Source organism: Carassius auratus, unplaced genomic scaffold (assembly GCF_003368295.1).
Source record: "Carassius auratus strain Wakin unplaced genomic scaffold, ASM336829v1 scaf_tig00216382, whole genome shotgun sequence".
Classification (NCBI taxonomy): Eukaryota; Metazoa; Chordata; class Actinopteri; order Cypriniformes; family Cyprinidae; genus Carassius; species Carassius auratus.
This window is the reverse complement of record NW_020528539.1, coordinates 22,129-40,044: the sequence shown is the minus strand read 5'-3', so window position 1 is coordinate 40,044 and position 17,916 is coordinate 22,129. Positions and strand designations below refer to the sequence as shown.

Below are 17,916 nucleotides of genomic sequence, written 5' to 3'. Positions count from 1 at the left end.
TTAATTAATTGTGCATGAAAATGTTTGTCAATTTATTAATTATTAGTATTTAAAAGATTTATATGGCATTATCATAATCATTTTTTGCAAGTTAATTTTTTTAAATATTTTATTAAAACTTTACCTTGTACAATGCCCAAAGAGAAATAACAGCTGTCACGTTCAGGATTCTGAAAACAACAACAACAACAACAAAAAAGCATGTTTTTTTTTCTCTACATATGTTAGACTACATATGCTAATATATAAATTCAGAAAAAAATACAATAATTTTAGCTTTCTGAAACTACAAGCAAATATCTTACCCACCTTCAATGGGCCACTGTGCTTCAATCAGAGGGTGCCGTTTATATAGTGTTGTTACTGAACAGTCAGCAGAACTGTCCAGCTTGATTTGGTCATGTAATTCTGCTTGGTTTATGGTAATGTAACTCTGTCCTAGAGGAAAATAGAAAGACAGCAAGTTGCCATTCATTTTTTGGGCTTGCTTTAAGATGCAGGGTTTTTAATTGTTAATATTGTTTACTTCATCTAAGAACAATTTTCTACACAAAATGTTCATAATATTGAAATGTTTTCATGTTAAAGAAATCACATACTCATAGACTTTTGGATTATGTACTTTTTGGATTATGTATGTTTAAACAGTTTTACAATCCATGCTTTTTTTAGGCTGTACTGTTGTTTGAATGTAGTTTTTCTTATGTGAACCTGCTTATTTGCAGTGTTTAATTTGATGGCAAGTCTTATTTCAATGTATCATCTTTAAAATTATTGGAACTTGGCACAGAGGATTAACTTGGTTTGGATGTGGAGAAGCAGTCAGCTGTCACTAGTTTTCAGTTTCAGCAGTGACAGCCAGACCAACAAATCTGATGACTAAAATATTTGAAGGGTTATATACAACTTACCTTTTGGGCAACCACTTGATCACCTTATACACATTAATTACCTTTCCTTTGTTCAGCATGTTTCAGCATTTGCTTTCAGACATACATTTTCCTCTTCAAAGTCAAATAAAGTCATGTAACAGTGTTTGCACATGAAGTAAAGTTATTCACATATTAGTTTAAATGTTTTACAGAATCATGAAGAGCTTACTGTATGTTATATTTAGTTCAATCTCAGGCATGTGAGAAGAGATTTTTCTTCTTGACTAATTTGAGAAGTTTGGCTAGCAGGACCATTAAAACCTAGAAGATTTATTACCAGAGATTTTCCAAATGGAAAATAATATCTCTGGCAGATTTTTTATTGGACAATTAAAGCTCAGTGGTCACTGCAATACTAATCTTGTTTCATGGTGATATTATGACTCTCAAAGTTATAAAAAGCATGTTCTTATATGGAGAAAACATTAAATATAGCACAGTGAGCTCTTCTGTTTGTATTAGGGGGCAGTTGTGATCTAATGGTTAACGAGTCAGACTTGTAACCTAAGGTTGCAGGTTTGAGTCTTGGTACCAGCAGGGATTGTAGGTGGGTGATATGAATGACTAGTGCTCTCTTCCACCCTCAATCTCACGACTGAGTTTAGACCCTTGAGCAAGAACCAAACGTCCATAGACTCCCCAGGTGTGTGTTTGTTCACTATTCACTGCTGTATGTGCACACGTGTGTGGGTGAAATGCAGAGCACAAATTCCGTTCCTTTTCTTTTTTATGAGGTTTAGATCTCTCATCTAGGCCACAGTGAAGACTTACCTGACCTATCATCACTCCAAAATCTCTGTAAGTACACTGATTTTCAATATACTGTGTGCCTTTAAAATTAAGTAATGAAGAGTATATGATTTGCTCCATATTCTTATTTAGATGTTAAGATTTCTGGCCAAATGGTTCAGATCACAATGAACAAAGCTACAAATGTATTTCTATGTGAATATGGTCTGGTTTGCAATCATACCACATCTGTTCTAAGAGCATAAAATCAGTTGACATGTCCAGTCAACTTTGGATTATTGATCCAGTATGGAGAGAAGCATTTTCAGAGTAAAATATAATCTTCGTACAAGTAAAATAGTCAAGTCAGAATTCAAGCAACTAAAACAAGCTGCATTGGCAGGTTGTAAAAGTTGTGAAGAAACTTTCTGGAGTCTGGAGGGATTTCAGAGAATGATACCAAAGTATCCAGTCAACAGTAATTTTGTGTCTCTGCTTAAGATGTCTTGTTAATGACAGAGATCCGAGATGAATGGAAATTCTGCTTCAAGGTGAGTGGAGAGTGGCCAACTGAGTGTGTCTGCCTCCCAAACAATGCTAAGTAGATTGTTCCCAGGTTTGGGCACTAAATATATAAAAAAGAATCTGCCACCTGCAGTTGACAAAAATAGCCCAAGGTTTTTGCTGTTCTTTGAGAAGTTGATGGTCTCTATCATATGCTGGCAGGTTTCCCTTCTTTGGGCACTTATTAATTTAAGAATGGTGTCACCGAGTTTGTGGGTAAAGTCAGCATAGGCATCTTTTAGGTATTCTTTTTCATATTCTTTGAGAGTTGGATAGTATTTCACTTCACATTCTGGGAATGTAGCTCTTACGACACACTCTTGGCATAGTCTTTCTTGAATCCTTTTTGATGCAACTTGTAAAACGGTCTTAATTTGTGACAGAAGGTCTATTATTTCTATCACTGACTCCACCTTTGTTTGATTGCTTTAAGACAAAGAGTGTCTTTAAGACAACTGCTCCCCGGGCACTGCAGCATAAATGATGCCCACTGCACCGGGTGTGTGTTCACTGCTGTGTGTGTGCACTTTGGCTGGGTTTAATGCAGAGCATGAACTCTGAGTATGGGTCACCATGCTTCGCTGTTTGTCACATCACTTTCATTAAATCTGTGTATTCCTTCCAATTGGCTTTTCATAGGTTGAACAGTCTCTTAAAAAGAAACTTCAACTCAATGACTGATCTTATTTTTAAGGTAATTTTTCAATGTTGAGTTCTTGGCAACAAATCTAAAACTAATTTCTCTGATAGATGGGAAATTTTGCTGGTAAAAAATATGTCCGGATTATAGCCATGTTTCCATATTAATAAGCATAGCCTAGGTAAGGTACCTTCTTGTTTTGGGGAAGTTCATGTTTGATTAAACATCTGTAAATAGCCATGACATTTATAATTAATTAAAGTTTTTGTCTTCTGTGTAAAAACAATTTTCCTAAGTATATACAGGTGCTGGTCATATAATTAGAATATCGTCAAAAAGTTGATTTATTTCACTAATTCCATTCAAAAAGTGAAACTTGTATATTATATTAATGCATTACACACAGACTGATATATTTCAATTTTGATGATTATAACTGACAACTAAGGAAAATTCTAAATTAAGTATTTCAGAAAATTTGAATATTGTGAAAAGGTTCAATATTGAAGGCACCTGGTGTCTCACTGTAATCAGCTAATTAACTCAAAACACCTGCAAAGGCCTTTAAATGGTCTCTCAGTCTAGTTCTGTAGGCTATACAATTATGGGCTAATTGCTGACTTGCTGACTTGACAGTTGTCCAAAAGACGACCATTGACACCTTGCACAAAGAGTGGACTGGAATCAGTGCTTTAAGGACCACTACGCGCAGACGTATGCAAGACATGGGTTTCAGCTGTCGCATTCCTTGTGTCAAGCCACTCTTGAACAACAGACAGCATCAGAAGCATCTAGCCTGGGCTAAAGACAAAAAGGACCCTAACCCTAACCCTAACCCTAACCCTAACTCTGATAAAAGTAAATGTTGCATTTCCTTTGGAAATCAGGGTCCCAGAGTCTGGAGAAGGAGAGGAGAGGCACACAATCCACGTTGCTTGAGGACCAGTGTAAAGTTTCTACAGTCAGTGATGGTTTGGGGTGCCATGTCATCTGCTGGTGTTGGTCCACTGTGTTTTCTGAGGTCAAAGGTCAACACAGCCATATACCAGGAAGTTTTAGAGCACTTCATGCTTCATGCTGCTGACCGACTTTATGGAGATGCAGATTTAATTTTCCAACAGGACTGGGCACCTGCACACAGTGCCAAAGCTTCCAGTACCTGGTTTAAGGACCATGGTATCCCTGTTCTTAATTGGCCAGCAAACTCGCCTGACCTTAACCCCATAGAAAATATTTTTTTGAAGAGGAAGTTACGATATGCCAGACCCAAGAATGCAGAAGAGCTGAAGGCCACTATCAGAGCAACATGGGCTCTCATAACACCTGAGCAGTGCCACAGACTGATCCACTCCATGCCTCGCCGCATTGCTGCAGTCATTCAGACAAAAGGAGACCCAACTGAGTATTGAGTGCTGTACATGCTCATACTTTTCATGTTCATACTTTTTAGTTGGCCAAGATTTCTAAAAATCCTTTCTTTGTATTGTTCTTATGTAATATTCTAATTGTCTGAGATACTGAATTTGGGATTTTCTAATTTTGTACTGGAAATATTGTTGGTTCTAATGATAAATAGCTAAGCCTCTTGAATAAAAGTGTCAGTTGAATGGATACATATAAATGTTTGAAAGAAGTTTCATATGGTGAACATCAACAAAAGAAGACAGCATTGAGACTGTATTTCATTTTATTGGACACATGAAAACCCAGCAGCGTCATATTAAATGCATGCTTGTAGGTGCGTTTTCTTCTCTTCATTCTTCATCCTTAGTCTTGAAAATGCAGAAAATAAAAATTTTGTTGAAAAATATTTTAACGTTACATATAAAACTCTAGCTTTGCAGAGCACATTTTACAACTACTATGTGCGTTTGTTACCTTCCCAGCATCACGGCTCTTGGCTCTCAGCTTGTTGACCTGGGACTCAGAGATATCAGCGCGCTCCTGAGCCTCCTCCAGCTCATGCTGCACCTTCCTGTACCTGGACAGGTGAGTGTTGGCCTGCTCCTCCTGTTAGGATAACACCAGATATCCAACCCCTTTCAGTGCATTGCACTCATGGCACTAAATGTATTGTTTAGAAAATATCAAAACCTCACACTTAGGACATTTGACATTAAACTTACAGCTTCTTCAGCCTGGCGCTTGTAGGCCTTCACTTTCAGCTGCAGCTTGTCTACCAGATCCTGCAGTCGGATCACGTTCTTCTTGTCTTCCTCAGTCTTTGGGTAAAAGTATTGTTGATGGTCTTAGTTTACCTATGTAAATTATAATGAAATGTAAGTTTCTAAATCCTGTGTAGTTTTACCTGGTAGGTGAGCTCCTTAACTCTCCTTTCATATTTGCGAACTCCTTTCACAGCATCTGCACCACGTCTCTGTTCCGCTTCAACTTCAGCCTCCAACTCGCGCACCTTCAGTAGAGAGAGATTGATGTCACCTGTCAAATCTGTACCATAGACAGTTCATCTAAGACCGTGTTTAGCTTGTAATTTACCCTGGACTCCAGTTTCTGGAGCTGTTTCTTTCCACCCTTCATGGCAAGACTCTCAGCTTCATCCAGACGGTGCTGCAGGTCTTTGACAGTCACCTCCAGGTTCTTCTTCATCCTCTCCAGGTGAGCACTGGTGTCCTGCTCCTTCTTCAGCTCCTCAGCCATCATGGCAGCCTGAAATATGAGCCAATTCAAATAAACTAGCCAATATAGACAGGAATGCCTTCCATGAAGGTTCCCTTTGTTACCAAATGCAGATAAACAAAGTCAAATAACTGTTAAAATTAGAATAGAGAAACAGAATCTTAGCGCTCACATCAGTGATGGCCTTCTTGGCCTTTTCCTCTGCATTTCTGGCCTCCTGGACTGCATCATCCACCTCTCCTTGAACCTGGACCAGATCAGCCTCAAGCTTCTTCTTGGTGTTAATAAGACTTGTATTCTGTGGGATTTAAGCAGGTAGTTTATGTAGTCTACATTTAACTAAACTCTGCTCTCATGTAAACTTAATTTGCTCAGGGTATAGTTTTTCTGTACTTGTGAGTGCAGCAGTCCCACACGCTCGCTGGCATCCACCAGCTCCTGCTCAGCCACTTTGCGGCCTCTCTCTGTTTGCTCCAGTGCAGCTCTCAGCTCCTCAATCTCTGCTTGCATCAGGTTATTCCTGCGCTCCACCATGGCCACCTGCTCCTTCATGTCCTCCTGTCCTCTGACAGCTTCATCAAGGTGCAGTTGGGCATCCTGTGGCAATGTTCTTTAGTTGTTAGTTGCAGGTCATTCTCAGTTAATTCATGTATAATATTATCATACATTTAATATGCGTTTCAATTCCTCATTCTTCAGAGAGATACCTTGAGTTGTCCTTGGACGTTCCTGAGCTGTTTCTGGGCCTCAGCAGCCTGGCGGTTGGCATGACTCAGCTGGATCTCCATCTCATTCAGATCTCCCTCCATCTTCTTTTTGACTCTCAGGGCATCATTCCTGCTCCGGACCTCAGAGTCCAGAGTGCTCTGCATGGAGTCGATCACTCTTTGGCTGTTCCTCTTGATCTGTTCCATCTCCTCATCCTTCTCAGCCAGCTTCCTGTCAATCTCACTCTTCACCTGGTTCAGCTCCAGCTGCACACGAAGAATCTTGGACTCTTCATGCTCCAGGGTGCCCTACAAAAAAAATAATATATATATTTTGACTTACTTCTGAATTAAATTTGAGTTGTTATTTTTTTATACATACATTTATGAATAATTTCCAAAAAATGCATAAATTAATTTTTTTGATTTCATTTCACTCCATATTTAGGTTTTAATATTATTAAAACCAATGTTGTCATAATGCTCATATTTGAGCAAAATAATGGCACCTCGGCTTCTTCTAGTGCAGTCTGGATCTCTGATTTCTCAGACTCTACTGTCTTCTTGGCTTTCTCTAACTCATGAATGCTCTTTCCAGTCTCTCCAAGCTGCTCAGTAAGGTCAGAAATTTCCTCTAAAAAGTTTAAAAAGAAGAATTGTAAAATGTTCTATTTTAATACATCTCTTTTCTTACATCATTGGTGTACAAATAAAAGTGTTATTTACGTTGCAGATTCTTGTTCTCCCTCTTCAGGGTCTCGAGGTGGTCAAGAGCTTCTTCATAGGAGTTCTTCATTTTGAACAGCTCAGTGCTGAGAGAACGAGCTTCTTTCTGAGCACCTTCTAGTTCAGCCTGGCTTTCCTCATACTTCTGTTTCCACTCTGCTAGGACCTGGACAAAAAGGAAATCACTGGTAATTAGTCCATGGCACAACGTTTAGATTTAAATATTATCCACATCTTTCTCACCTTGTCAAAGTTTCTCTGCTTCTTGTCAAGGTTGGCAGCCAATGAATTTGCCCTCTCCACATCAATCATGAGGTCCTCTACTTCACCCTGCAGTCTCTGTTTGGTCTTTTCCAGAGAGGCACACTTGGAGTTCACCGCTTCAATGGATTCTTCGGCATCCTGCAGACGCTGGGCAAGCTTTTTCCTGAAGAGAGTGATATTAAATATTACTAATATTTGTGAAATTAAATGTAGTGTGCTGGAGACATTGTTCTTTGCTGTAATTACTTGGATTCCTCAAGCTCCTCAGTTCGCTGGATTGCATCAGTCTCATATTTGGTTCTCCATTGAGCCACCTCACTGTTGGCCTTAGACATTCCCCGCTGGAGTTCAGCTTTGGCCTCTTGCTCCTCCTCATACTGCTCTCTGAGCAAGTCACAGTCATGACGGGCAGACTGAACCGCATGGGCCAGAGCATTCTTGGCCTGTAAAGCAGCATATTTTGGGCCTTTCAATAGTCCAGTCTTTACAATTATTAAGACTGTTGAAACTTAATTTTCAAAATTAATTAACTCATGAATTTTGTATAACTCTACCTTGACTTCTTCCTCAATGTGCCTTTTGAGTTCCTCAATTTGCTGTGTATAAGCTTGTTTTCCTCTAGTTAGCTGTGAAACAAGTGCTTCTTTCTCTTCCAGTTGGCGGCTAAATTCGCCTTGAAATCACGTTAGAAATATTACTATGAAATATAATATTGAATTTTTTATATATATTTTTACAGTTTTTACATGTTTACCTTATGTGCCATGCCTTACCATTTTCAGTCTGAAGTCTTGCACGTTGTGCATTCATGTCATTCAGCTGACGAACATTTTCATCACTCTTGGTCTTGATTTCACTCAGCTGGTCTTCCAGGGTACGGCACACCTTCTCTAAATTAGCCTTAAAAGTTACAGGTTTATAAAACAGATGTTTGTAAAGATGTTTTTATATTTAATGATTCTCTAATGACATTACCTTTGCTTTAGCCACAGCCTCCATGTTGCTTGTCAGGTCATCAATCTCCATCTTGTATTCACTCTTCTCCTTCTCCAGCTTCTGCTTGACCCGCTGGAGGTTGTCGATCTGTTCTCCGAGTTCAGCCACACTGTCTGCCTGCTTCTTTCGGAGAGCTGCAGCTGTAGCTTCATGCTGCAAGGTGGACTCCTCCAGATCACGACGCAACTTCTGGAATTCAGCTTCACGCTTCTTGTTCATCTCAATCTGAGCAGCAGTAGCACCACCAGCTTCCTCAAGCCTCTCGCTGATCTCTTCAAGTTCCCTGGAGAGATCAGCTCTCTGCTTCTCTACTTTGGCACGAGCAGCTCGCTCTGCCTCTATTTCCTCTTCCAGCTCCTCGATACGGGCCTAAAGAAAGAAAGACAAGGAGTTCTTTAGTGATCTTTGTAATGTTGGTTGGTTTTCACAGCTATGCAACTTCCTCACCATTTCACATCAGAAAGATTGGGGTTAGTGTTACCTGAAGTTCTTTGATCTTCTTCTGAAGCTGTGCTCCTAAAGACTGTTCATCCTCAATCTTGCTGAGAAGCTGACTTATCTCAAAGTCCTTCCTGTTTTTAAAAAAGTGTTTTGTAAAATGTGCAAAATACGTACTTTTTGTTAAATGTGTAATTATGCAGACATCTACTCACTTTTTGATCTTCTCATCTGATTGCTGTTTTTCATTCTCCAGGTCCATTATGGACTCCTGGGCAAGTTTCAGATCACCCTCAAGCTTTCTCTTGGCTCTCTCAAGGTCCATACGGAGCTTCTTCTCTTGCTCCAGTGAGCCCTCAAGCTATTGTGATAGAAACCAGAGCATTAAAATCTGTATAAACAAACAAAAAAAATAAATTTGTTGCCATTAATGAAATTAATCAATTAATGATGCCAAGCATCTTACATCGTCCACTTGCTGCTCAAGCTTTGTCTTAGCTTTAGTCAGAGTGTTGACTTTGTCTTCCTCTGCCTGAAGGTCATCAAGAGTCTGCTGGTGTGCCTCTTGGAGGGCTTTCTTCTCTTTGGTCAGCTTGGCGATGCTCTCATCCTGAGAGGCCATCTCCTCTGTCAGGTTTTTCACCTAGATGGAAACATTGTTTACTGCTTTCATTCTCAAGAACCTGAATCACAATCAGCAGTATGATGATAGATAAAAAATAATGACTTTATTTTCTGTAGCATGTTTCTCCTTCTCCACTTTTGCCAAGGTGAGCTCCAGGTCATCGATGTCTTTCTTCAGCTCGGAGCATTCATCCTCCAGTTTTCTCTTCTTGGCAGTCAGTTCAGCATTGATTTCCTCCTCATCCTCCAGTCTCTCGTTTGTCTCTTTGAGTTTGGCCTCGAGCTGGATCTTGCTTTTGATGAGCCCTTCACATCTCTCCTCAGCATCAGAGAGGTTTTCAGATTCCTGTTCATTGACATGGATGAAGTTAATGACTTGCGTTCATAGCTATAGGATCCATTATAGGATAAATAAGAGCTGAAATACTCACAGCTGTTACTTGCAGCTGAAGGTCATTTTTTTCCTGAAGAAGTGACACCATTTTCTCCTCAAGCTCCTTCTTTTTAGCTAATGCCTTTGCCAGATCCTCCTTCATTTTTTCATAATTCTCCTTCATTGCTGCCATTTCTTTCTCAGTCTCTGCACTCTTCAGAAGAGGTTTGATCTTGAAGTAGAGCTTCATCCATGGCCAATGTTTGACATTCATGAATGAGCGGATGTTGTATTGGATGGAATAAATTGATTCTCTGTGTAAATTGTAATCAATAAATCAGTCATTATCAATCTGTGGCACTAAACAGTTGTGTTGCAGATAGTTTTGTAAGTTGATCTTACCTCCTCTCCATCATTTTGACAAACTCCTTCCTCATGACGTATCCACGGCACAAAGCCTGAGTCATGGTAACCAGTGATGCTAGTTTCTCATCTCTCATCTCCTCAAGAGTACCCAACAGACCAGCTTTGAAGAATACCTACAAGAATGTTTAGAACATTTGAACTGGTACAGTGTTGTAGAAGCCAAGTAATCCTCCTCAATATAAATGTGACCTGGGTTATGGCATACAGGTTTTTTTACTGCATAGAGAATTGAAAGGGGGCTACTCCATCCAATTTTGTGCCGCGTCAACTAAACTCAGGCAGGCAGGCACATACAAGCTTAACAGAATATCTTCAGTTAAGGATTGCATTCAAAAGTGTGCATATTTGAAGAAATATTTACATTACACAAATTTACTTTATTTTTCTTAGAATTGTTATCTCTATATTCATCTGCTGAATTATTTTATCTGATGAACATTAGCTGCTTCCACTGATGTCTACCTGTGTTTGTCTAAGGTCATAAGATTTTTTTTCTAATAAGACTTTTTTTTAAATTGATAAATGTATAGTGGTATCAAAGCAATGTTGGCCAGGAACGAATGGATTATGTTGAGTGGATGAAATGTGATCAATATATGTAATCAAGATGGTGCCACAAATGGCTGACTTGATGTGGAGCTCTCCCATTCTTTTGCTGTTTTTGTTTGTTTGTTTGGTGTTTAGTAATTATTTTTTTGAAATGTTGGTCAAACTTTATCTCAATGTCCAGTTCTTGCTACTGACAAATTATTAACTATGGCTTTTGCCGCAAACTCCTAATTTGCTACTTATGAATTGTTAGGTAGATTTTCAGAGTGGATCGCATTGTGGAGTTAACAGGGAAAACAAAAGGTGGTGAAATATATTTCTACATAAATTAAAGTTGGTGTTGTTTTCTAGAAGATGTGATTAAAGAAGATGTGCTCTCCTATTTAAAGGCAGTCTTCATAACCTTGTTCATTATTGTGAATGTTTACGTCACTCCAGACATGCATAAGCGCACCACTGCAACAGCTTTTTGAACAAATAACTGAAACGTTATTTAGCCTCTCTTTTAATCATTCTTGGAGATATTAATAAAGCAAATCTCTCCAATGTACTGCCAAAAAAAAAAAAAAAAAAAAAATCAGACAGCATTTTACATGTCTTAGCGGACCACTGGTACACCAAAATAAAGGATGCATATCATTCTATACCACATCCCACTCTGAACACAGGGAGAAACTGAAATCAACTAAATCTATAATAAGGACTGTAGAAAGATGGACTTATGAATCAGACTGGGATTTACAAGCCTGCTTCAGCTGCACTGATTGGAATGTTTTAAAAGTTTAAGCCACCAATCAGGTTGATCTCACAGAGACTTCAGTTCATCATACTTCAGTTTCTGTGAGAATATGTGCATTCCTACCAGGACATTCTTATCATTCAACAATGATAAACCATGGTTTAATGGGAAACTCAAACAGCTTTGTCACACCAAAGAGGATGCTTGGGGATAAAATCTTGTATGCAATCCCTGCTGGTACCAAGGCTCGAACCCACAACTTTTGTTTACAAATCTGACTCTCTAACCATTAGGCATAACATTAGAGATGTTATGATTGTGTAGTGTAGCATTAAGATTTGTTTTTACTCAAATAACAAATTATCAAGTCATTCATTATAATTAGAGAACTTTTTGTTTTGTTTCACCATGTGGTATATTAACTCAGGAGCTCACCTTGGTGTGTCCAAACTTGTATTGGGTGTGGTCCACATCAATAGAGCCCAAGAGTTTCTCTGAAGCCTTTTTGTTATCAATGAACTGTCCCTCAGGGATGACACTAGCATTTAATACTTTGTATCTAGAGGACATTCACAGGAAAGTCATGTTCTTGTGAAACCACAAACATATAATCTTAACAGGATGAAGATTATCTGCAATTAAGATGTTGTAGAAGTCTTTACCTCTGCTTGAAGTCACCGTAGAGGATTCTGCTGGGGAAACCCTTCCTGCAGATTCTGATACCCTCCAACACACCATTACACCTGAGCTGGTGGATGACCAGGAAGTTCTCCATCAGTCCTGCAATGCAAATGTTGTAATGATTCCAAAGATATTTTCAAAACTGTGATGCATTTGGTTCTTTGGGGATCAATTTTACCTGGAGTCTTAGACTCATTAGGAATCAAGCAGCGTACAAAATGAGGGTGAGTGCTCCTCAGGTTAGTCATCAGCTTACCCAGGTTCTCCTGTGAAAATGTTTATGCCATTTATTCCAGTGTTTAATAGAGAAGACATTCACATCCTTCATTAAAAGAGAGAATTATGTTTACCCTAAAAAGTGCAGACACAGTCTGGAAAGAACCACCCTTCTTCTTGCCTTTCTTTCCACCGCCACCCTCAGCTGTTTTATGTCAAAGAATGTATTATTGATTTTAAGATATCAATTGATGCTGTATATTAAGCTGTTCAATAGATTGATATCTGATAATGACAGAAATTAACTGCTCTGTCATCATCTTGCATAGATATACTTAATGTTATTTTGAATTGTAGGATAAGTGATTACATAGTGTATTAAGTTATGTGTTTTGCATTCAAAGTAATATAGAAGATCAAAAGAAATGCAGATTTTCTTACCTTCAGCAGCTCCATGAGCAGCATACAGGAAGGCCAGTACTTTGAGCGATGACTTTTGGTAAAGTTGCACCACAGAGTCGTTCAGTGGATCCTTGTTCTTGTCCAGCCAGCCGACGATGTTGTAGTCCACAGTGCCGGCGTAGTGCACCAGAGAGAAGTGGGCCTCGGCCTTACCTTTGGCAGGCTTGGGCTTCTGGAAAGCTGCACATTTGCCCAGATGCTGATCATGGAGCTTATTCTTGAAGCTTGTGTCTGTTGCCTTGGGGAACATGCACTCCTCTTCAAGGATGGAGAAGATGCCCATTGGCTGTTGAAGAAATATACAATCTCAAGTACAGACACAATGTGAATAGTAAATTTAATTTACAGAATTTCCTCTTACCTTCTCAATGAGCTCAATGCAGGCAGCCAAGTCCATACCAAAGTCAATGAACTCCCAATCAATGCCTTCTTTCTTGTATTCCTCTTGCTCCAGAACGAACATATGGTGGTTGAAGAACTGTTGCAGTTTCTCATTTGTGAAGTTGATGCATAGCTGCTCCAAGCTGTTGAACTGATAATTCAACAAAAGCAAGTTCTCACTGCCTACTGCAATCTTTTACATCTTGATTCTTACAGAGACATTAATGACTGATGCTCACATCGAAGATCTCAAATCCAGCGATGTCCAGCACACCAATGAAGAACTGTCTAGGCTGCTTCGTGTCCAGCATCTCATTGATTCGGACTACCATCCACAAGAACATTTTCTCATAGACAGACTTGCAAAGAGCAGAGACTGCATTGTTCACCTGAAAAATTTAAAGATCAGTGTAATTGATTAGACTTATTTCTTTTCAAGAATAATTGTGTTTTCTGAATGTCTATGGGACATTTCTAGTTTTTTTTTTCATCTATTGAGAAGGTAAGTGATCACCTGTGGGACTGTCTGGCCTTTGGTCACCATCTCATTCCCAACCTTCACTCTGGGGTAGCACAGAGCTTTCAGCATGTCAGCGGAGTTGATGCCCATGAGGTAAGCGATTTTATCAGCCACTGAGGAAGTACAGATTTATACATTACTTTCACCAATGAAGTCAATGTTTGCATGCTAATAAGTGCTAATAAAACACCTTACCCTCAGTGCCGTCAGGTTCAGCCTGCTCCTCTCTCTGCTTCTGTTTGAACTTCATGTTCCCATGATGCATCACAGCACCTGTTAGCTTGTAGATGCTGATTTTCTCATCAGCACTGAAGCCCAGAATGTCAATGGCTGTCTGTTTTTACACAGACCAAATTAAACACGTAATGCATTAATATGCAGTTTATATTGCATATCATGCAAGATTTACGTCAGTTCATGCTATTGTTCTTCTTTTTAATTTCATGCCAGATACATTGCTTGTAATCTGAAAATACCTCTACTACTACTAATATAAACAGAGTTGTGCACATACATCTGTAGCAATGAACTCCTCCACATCATTGATGCTCTTGACAGTGATTTCACCCTGGCTGATCATTGGATAGTCGTAAGGGTTGGTGGTGATGAGCAAGGCCTCTATAAAGAGTTGATGTGCAGCATGTTAACAGTGCTCTTACACTAGGAATTAACTGAAACACACAATCCTGTGGATTTCTCACCGAGCAGCTCTGGCTTGTGTCCAGTCATGAGCTGGTAGAAGATGTGGTAACTCCTCTCAGCCGACAGCTGGAATGTCACTCTCGACTTTTCCAGCAGATCTGTAAAAAGCGATGAAAAAATAAATTGAGTTAAATTGATTAATCCACTTTTTAGTCTTCAAATAAAAATATTTGGTTTAAACAGTATTGACTCACAAGTTTCAATATCAGCTGAAGCCAGTTTTCCTGTGGTGCCAAAGTGAATCCTGATGAATTTACCCTACAGAGATTGAAATCATTCACAAAAGCTCAACTGTTTGGAAGTTTTGAAAGTGTGACTGACATTGCTCAATGCTGTAATAATTTATAAGTCCAACTTACAAAACGAGAGGAGTTGTCGTTCCTCACAGTCTTGGCATTACCATAAGCCTCCAGCAGAGGGTTGGCTGCCACAATCTGGTCCTCCAGTGATCCCTAATGTATTTGTAGGCAGTAGATAGTAGGTATGAGATGAAGCACAAATATTGTGATCAATAACACGTCTAGAATAAGTGTTTACTAACCTGCATTTTTCCAGGGACTGGCTCTGCCTTCTTTGGTCCAGACATCGCACCAACAGTTGCAAAGTACTGAATGACACGTTTTGTGTTCACAGTCTTTCCTGCACCAGATTCTCCACTGGAGATTGATACAAGATCATGTTTTAGTCATACATTTTCAATTTATGCATATAATTAAAAAATTTAGTTTATTCCACCAGAGCAATATTTACTTACGTAATCAGGACGGACTGGTTCTCACGATCTGAAAATAAAGCAGGGAATGTAATAGTATTAGCAAAATAGGTAGAACTCAATTTGAATTTGAAGCAGAATTGTTAGGGAATCTAATAATTTTTAGTGAATTTATTTGGTGTTGTTCTTGCAGTTAATCATTAATAGTGTGTATGATAACCTTTATGTTTTATTTACATTGATTCATGTAAGTTCATATTGAAGAGGTTTGGTCCCACTAAAGTGTGTGTGTGTTTGTTTGATGTAAACCAAAGTAGTACTTCTTAGAAAGCACTTACCAAATGAATGTATTCTTTAACTTTAGAGACACACACTTCCAGAGTCCACTTACCAGTGAGCATGAACTGGTAGGCGTTGTCGGAGATGGAGAAGATGTGAGGTGGGGCTTCAATCCTCTTTTTGCCTCTGTATCCAGCCACAACAACTGCGTCGTACACTGGGAGCCACTTGTAGGGATTGACAGTGACGCAGAACAAGCCAGAGTAGGTCTGAAACAAAGACAGATAGTTTTACAATGCTTGCCTACCCATACCAGGAATAAAACACGATTTACTTAGACTTACGTAGATCATCCATGCTGCGTAACGCTCTTTGAGGTTATACAGCACACAAGGTTCATTGAGGTGGGTCATCATGGCCATGTCCTCAATTTTGTCAAACTTGGGAGGATTCATGGGGAAGATTTCATCTTCTTTTACTGTGACAGTCTGTAATGAACATTGATCAGTAATCAGAAGAAAGATGAGACTTTTTGTACACGTATTGTACAATATTTCACTGAACTTTCACCGACTCAGTTGCCGTAGTATATGAAATATTATTTTATCTATCATACTTACTTTCCCACTGTGAGTTTTGACGGTAGCTTTGCCACCCTCTTTACTAACAAGAGTACCCTTCAGGTACATCTCATCTGCATCTACCACAAAGAATGCTGTTTTGGCATCAAAGGGGGTGTTCTGAGCCTCAATTCTCTCTTTTTCTGTTTTCCGGAGAAAAATGGCCGCCGGGCCGAAACACTCCATCTCCCCGTCTCCCATGATGGCACTTCAACTGTGGAGCGGAACTGACATCACAATGCTGACTAACTTAATGTGGTTCACTTTTTATCTTTAGTTGAAAGTATTTTCAAACTTCATTGACTTTTAACTTTGATATGTTGTGCATTAAAATATTTTTTCATTCACTAAAACCAAGTAGAGAACCATCTAGAAAATTAACACTGTATTGTTAGCATCATTTGGCAAGTGAAGAACTTTTAATCTTACATTATGAGCACTTTACCTTGTATGATGTTCAGAAAGAAATATCAGCTGTCAAGTTCAGGATTCTGAAAAAAAAAAAAACTTTAAACAAACAACAACAAGACAGAAAAAGAGAATTGCATGGTGTTTTTTTTCCACATATGTTAAAGTATATATGCTAATATGTTATTTCAAATATAGGCACATATAAACCATATTCTGAAATTGCAGATGAGTGTCATAGCTTACCAACCTTCTATAGGCCACTGTGCTACAAACAGAGGCTGCCATTTATATAGTGATGTTACTGAACAGTCAGCAGAACTGTGCAACTTGATTTGGTCATGTAAATCTGCTTGGTGTATGGTAATGTAACTCTGTCCTAGAGGAAAATAGTATCTACTTTTTTTTCTTTTTGATTTGCTATATATTTGCTTTTTTGTTTTAATTTTTTTAATCTTTTATCTAATCTAAAAACATTTTCTATGCATAATTTGATAATGTTGAGATATTTTCATCTTAAAGAAATAGCATACTTCTAGATTTTTAGATTATCTACTTAGATTGTTTATAATGTTTTACAATCCATCCTTTATGTATATTGTACTGTTCCTATTCATGTAGGTTGTCATATGTGGACTTGTTTGTTAGTAATTTATTTAATTGGATGTAACAGCTCTTATTTCAAAGTAGCATCCATAAAATGAATATAACTTGGCACAGACGAGTAGCTTGGTTTGGACGTGGAGAAGTAGTCAGCTGTCACTGGTATTGAGTTTCAGGGGAGACAGCAAAAGCTGATGCCTTAAAGCTTTTATTTTTAGCAAAGGTAATAAATAATGTATTTTTTTCAAATCTATTTATCTTTTAAATATAAATTAAAATTGGTTAATTACCCAAAGCCATGCACTATACTGAACTTTGTTCCTGTGTTTTGTTTTTGGACATTTAATGTCAATATTACTTCCTCTTAAAGGTCAAGATTAAGCCATGTTTGCAAATAATGTCAACTTCTCGCACAAATTAGTTTAAATCTTTTTTTATTATATTTAAATGTTATATATTTATTACAATCTCAGGCATGTGAGCAGAGATTTTCCTGTTGTCCAATTTGAGAAGTTTGGCAAGCAGGACCTTTAAAACCTTTAAGATTTATTACAAGAGATGGACTGTAGCAGTCCTTCCAAAAGGAAAATAATATCTCTAGCAGATGTTTTATTGGGCAATTAAACCACAGTGGTCACTGCAATCTTGTTTCATAGTAATATTATGACTCTCAAAGTTATTAACAGCATGATCTTATATGGAGAAAACATTAAATATAGCACAGTGAGCTCTTCTGTTTGTATTATGAGGTTTAGTTCACTCATCCAGGCCACAGTGAATACTTATCTGACCTATCATGACACCACTAAGAGCTCTCTGTAAGTGCACTGATTTTTCAATTCAAATGTATCTTTAAAAAAGTAATAGTTTACTGTTTTACCTAGATTGTCTGGATTTATATCTGTAATGTTAACATTTATCAGTTGCTGCATTTTCCTATTGTTTTACATTGTTACAGTACCTGCTATTAACTGACTTTGAGTTTCAA

General features: G+C 38.4%; 1 protein-coding gene and 1 long non-coding RNA gene across 8 annotated transcripts in view; one reads left to right on the top strand and one right to left on the bottom strand.

The window, feature by feature from the left end:
* Positions 1-131: 131 nt before the first annotated feature.
* LOC113097723 (uncharacterized) overlaps positions 132-17,916 on the top strand; it is a 33,608-nt gene continuing 15,823 nt past the window's right edge. Inside the window, exons 1-3 of one of the 7 annotated variants that reach the window (XR_003288944.1) lie at positions 132-1,575; positions 1,667-1,730; positions 2,065-2,212. This is a non-coding gene — a long non-coding RNA (uncharacterized LOC113097723). The remainder of the gene's footprint in view (positions 1,576-1,666; positions 1,731-2,064; positions 2,213-17,916) is intronic. The other 6 variants (XR_003288939.1, XR_003288940.1, XR_003288941.1 and 3 more) reach the window with 6 other exon arrangements.
* On the bottom strand, positions 4,620-16,118 carry LOC113097722 (myosin heavy chain, fast skeletal muscle-like). Its single transcript, XM_026262977.1, has 39 exons — positions 15,918-16,118; positions 15,642-15,785; positions 15,410-15,566; positions 15,061-15,088; positions 14,848-14,962; positions 14,666-14,758; positions 14,501-14,564; positions 14,306-14,404; positions 14,119-14,222; positions 13,800-13,938; positions 13,599-13,717; positions 13,324-13,473; positions 13,065-13,235; positions 12,683-12,989; positions 12,376-12,446; positions 12,204-12,291; positions 12,007-12,124; positions 11,780-11,903; positions 10,033-10,169; positions 9,689-9,944; positions 9,361-9,603; positions 9,100-9,276; positions 8,849-8,994; positions 8,677-8,767; positions 8,175-8,564; positions 7,973-8,099; positions 7,754-7,872; positions 7,446-7,642; positions 7,179-7,362; positions 6,936-7,101; positions 6,719-6,843; positions 6,210-6,518; positions 5,896-6,099; positions 5,675-5,800; positions 5,362-5,532; positions 5,174-5,278; positions 4,992-5,087; positions 4,744-4,875; positions 4,620-4,637 (listed from the first exon to the last, which is right to left on the bottom strand). The coding sequence occupies exons 1-39, from the start codon at positions 16,116-16,118 to the stop codon at positions 4,620-4,622; spliced, it is 5,811 nt and encodes a 1,936-aa protein (XP_026118762.1).

What these genes read in the sequence shown, in the direction of transcription:
- LOC113097722 (XM_026262977.1), bottom strand. Translation starts at nt 16,118, where the DNA reads ATGGGAGACGGGGAGATGGAGTGTTTCGGCCCGGCGGCCATTTTTCTC. An exon ending in AACCAGTCCGTCCTGATTAC is followed by an intron (nt 14,963 to 15,060) that starts GTAAGTAAATAT and finishes ATCAATCTCCAG; the next exon opens with TGGAGAATCTGGTGCAGGAA. An exon ending in AAGGCCAGACAGTCCCACAG is followed by an intron (nt 13,474 to 13,598) that starts GTGATCACTTAC and finishes TAAATTTTTCAG; the next exon opens with GTGAACAATGCAGTCTCTGC.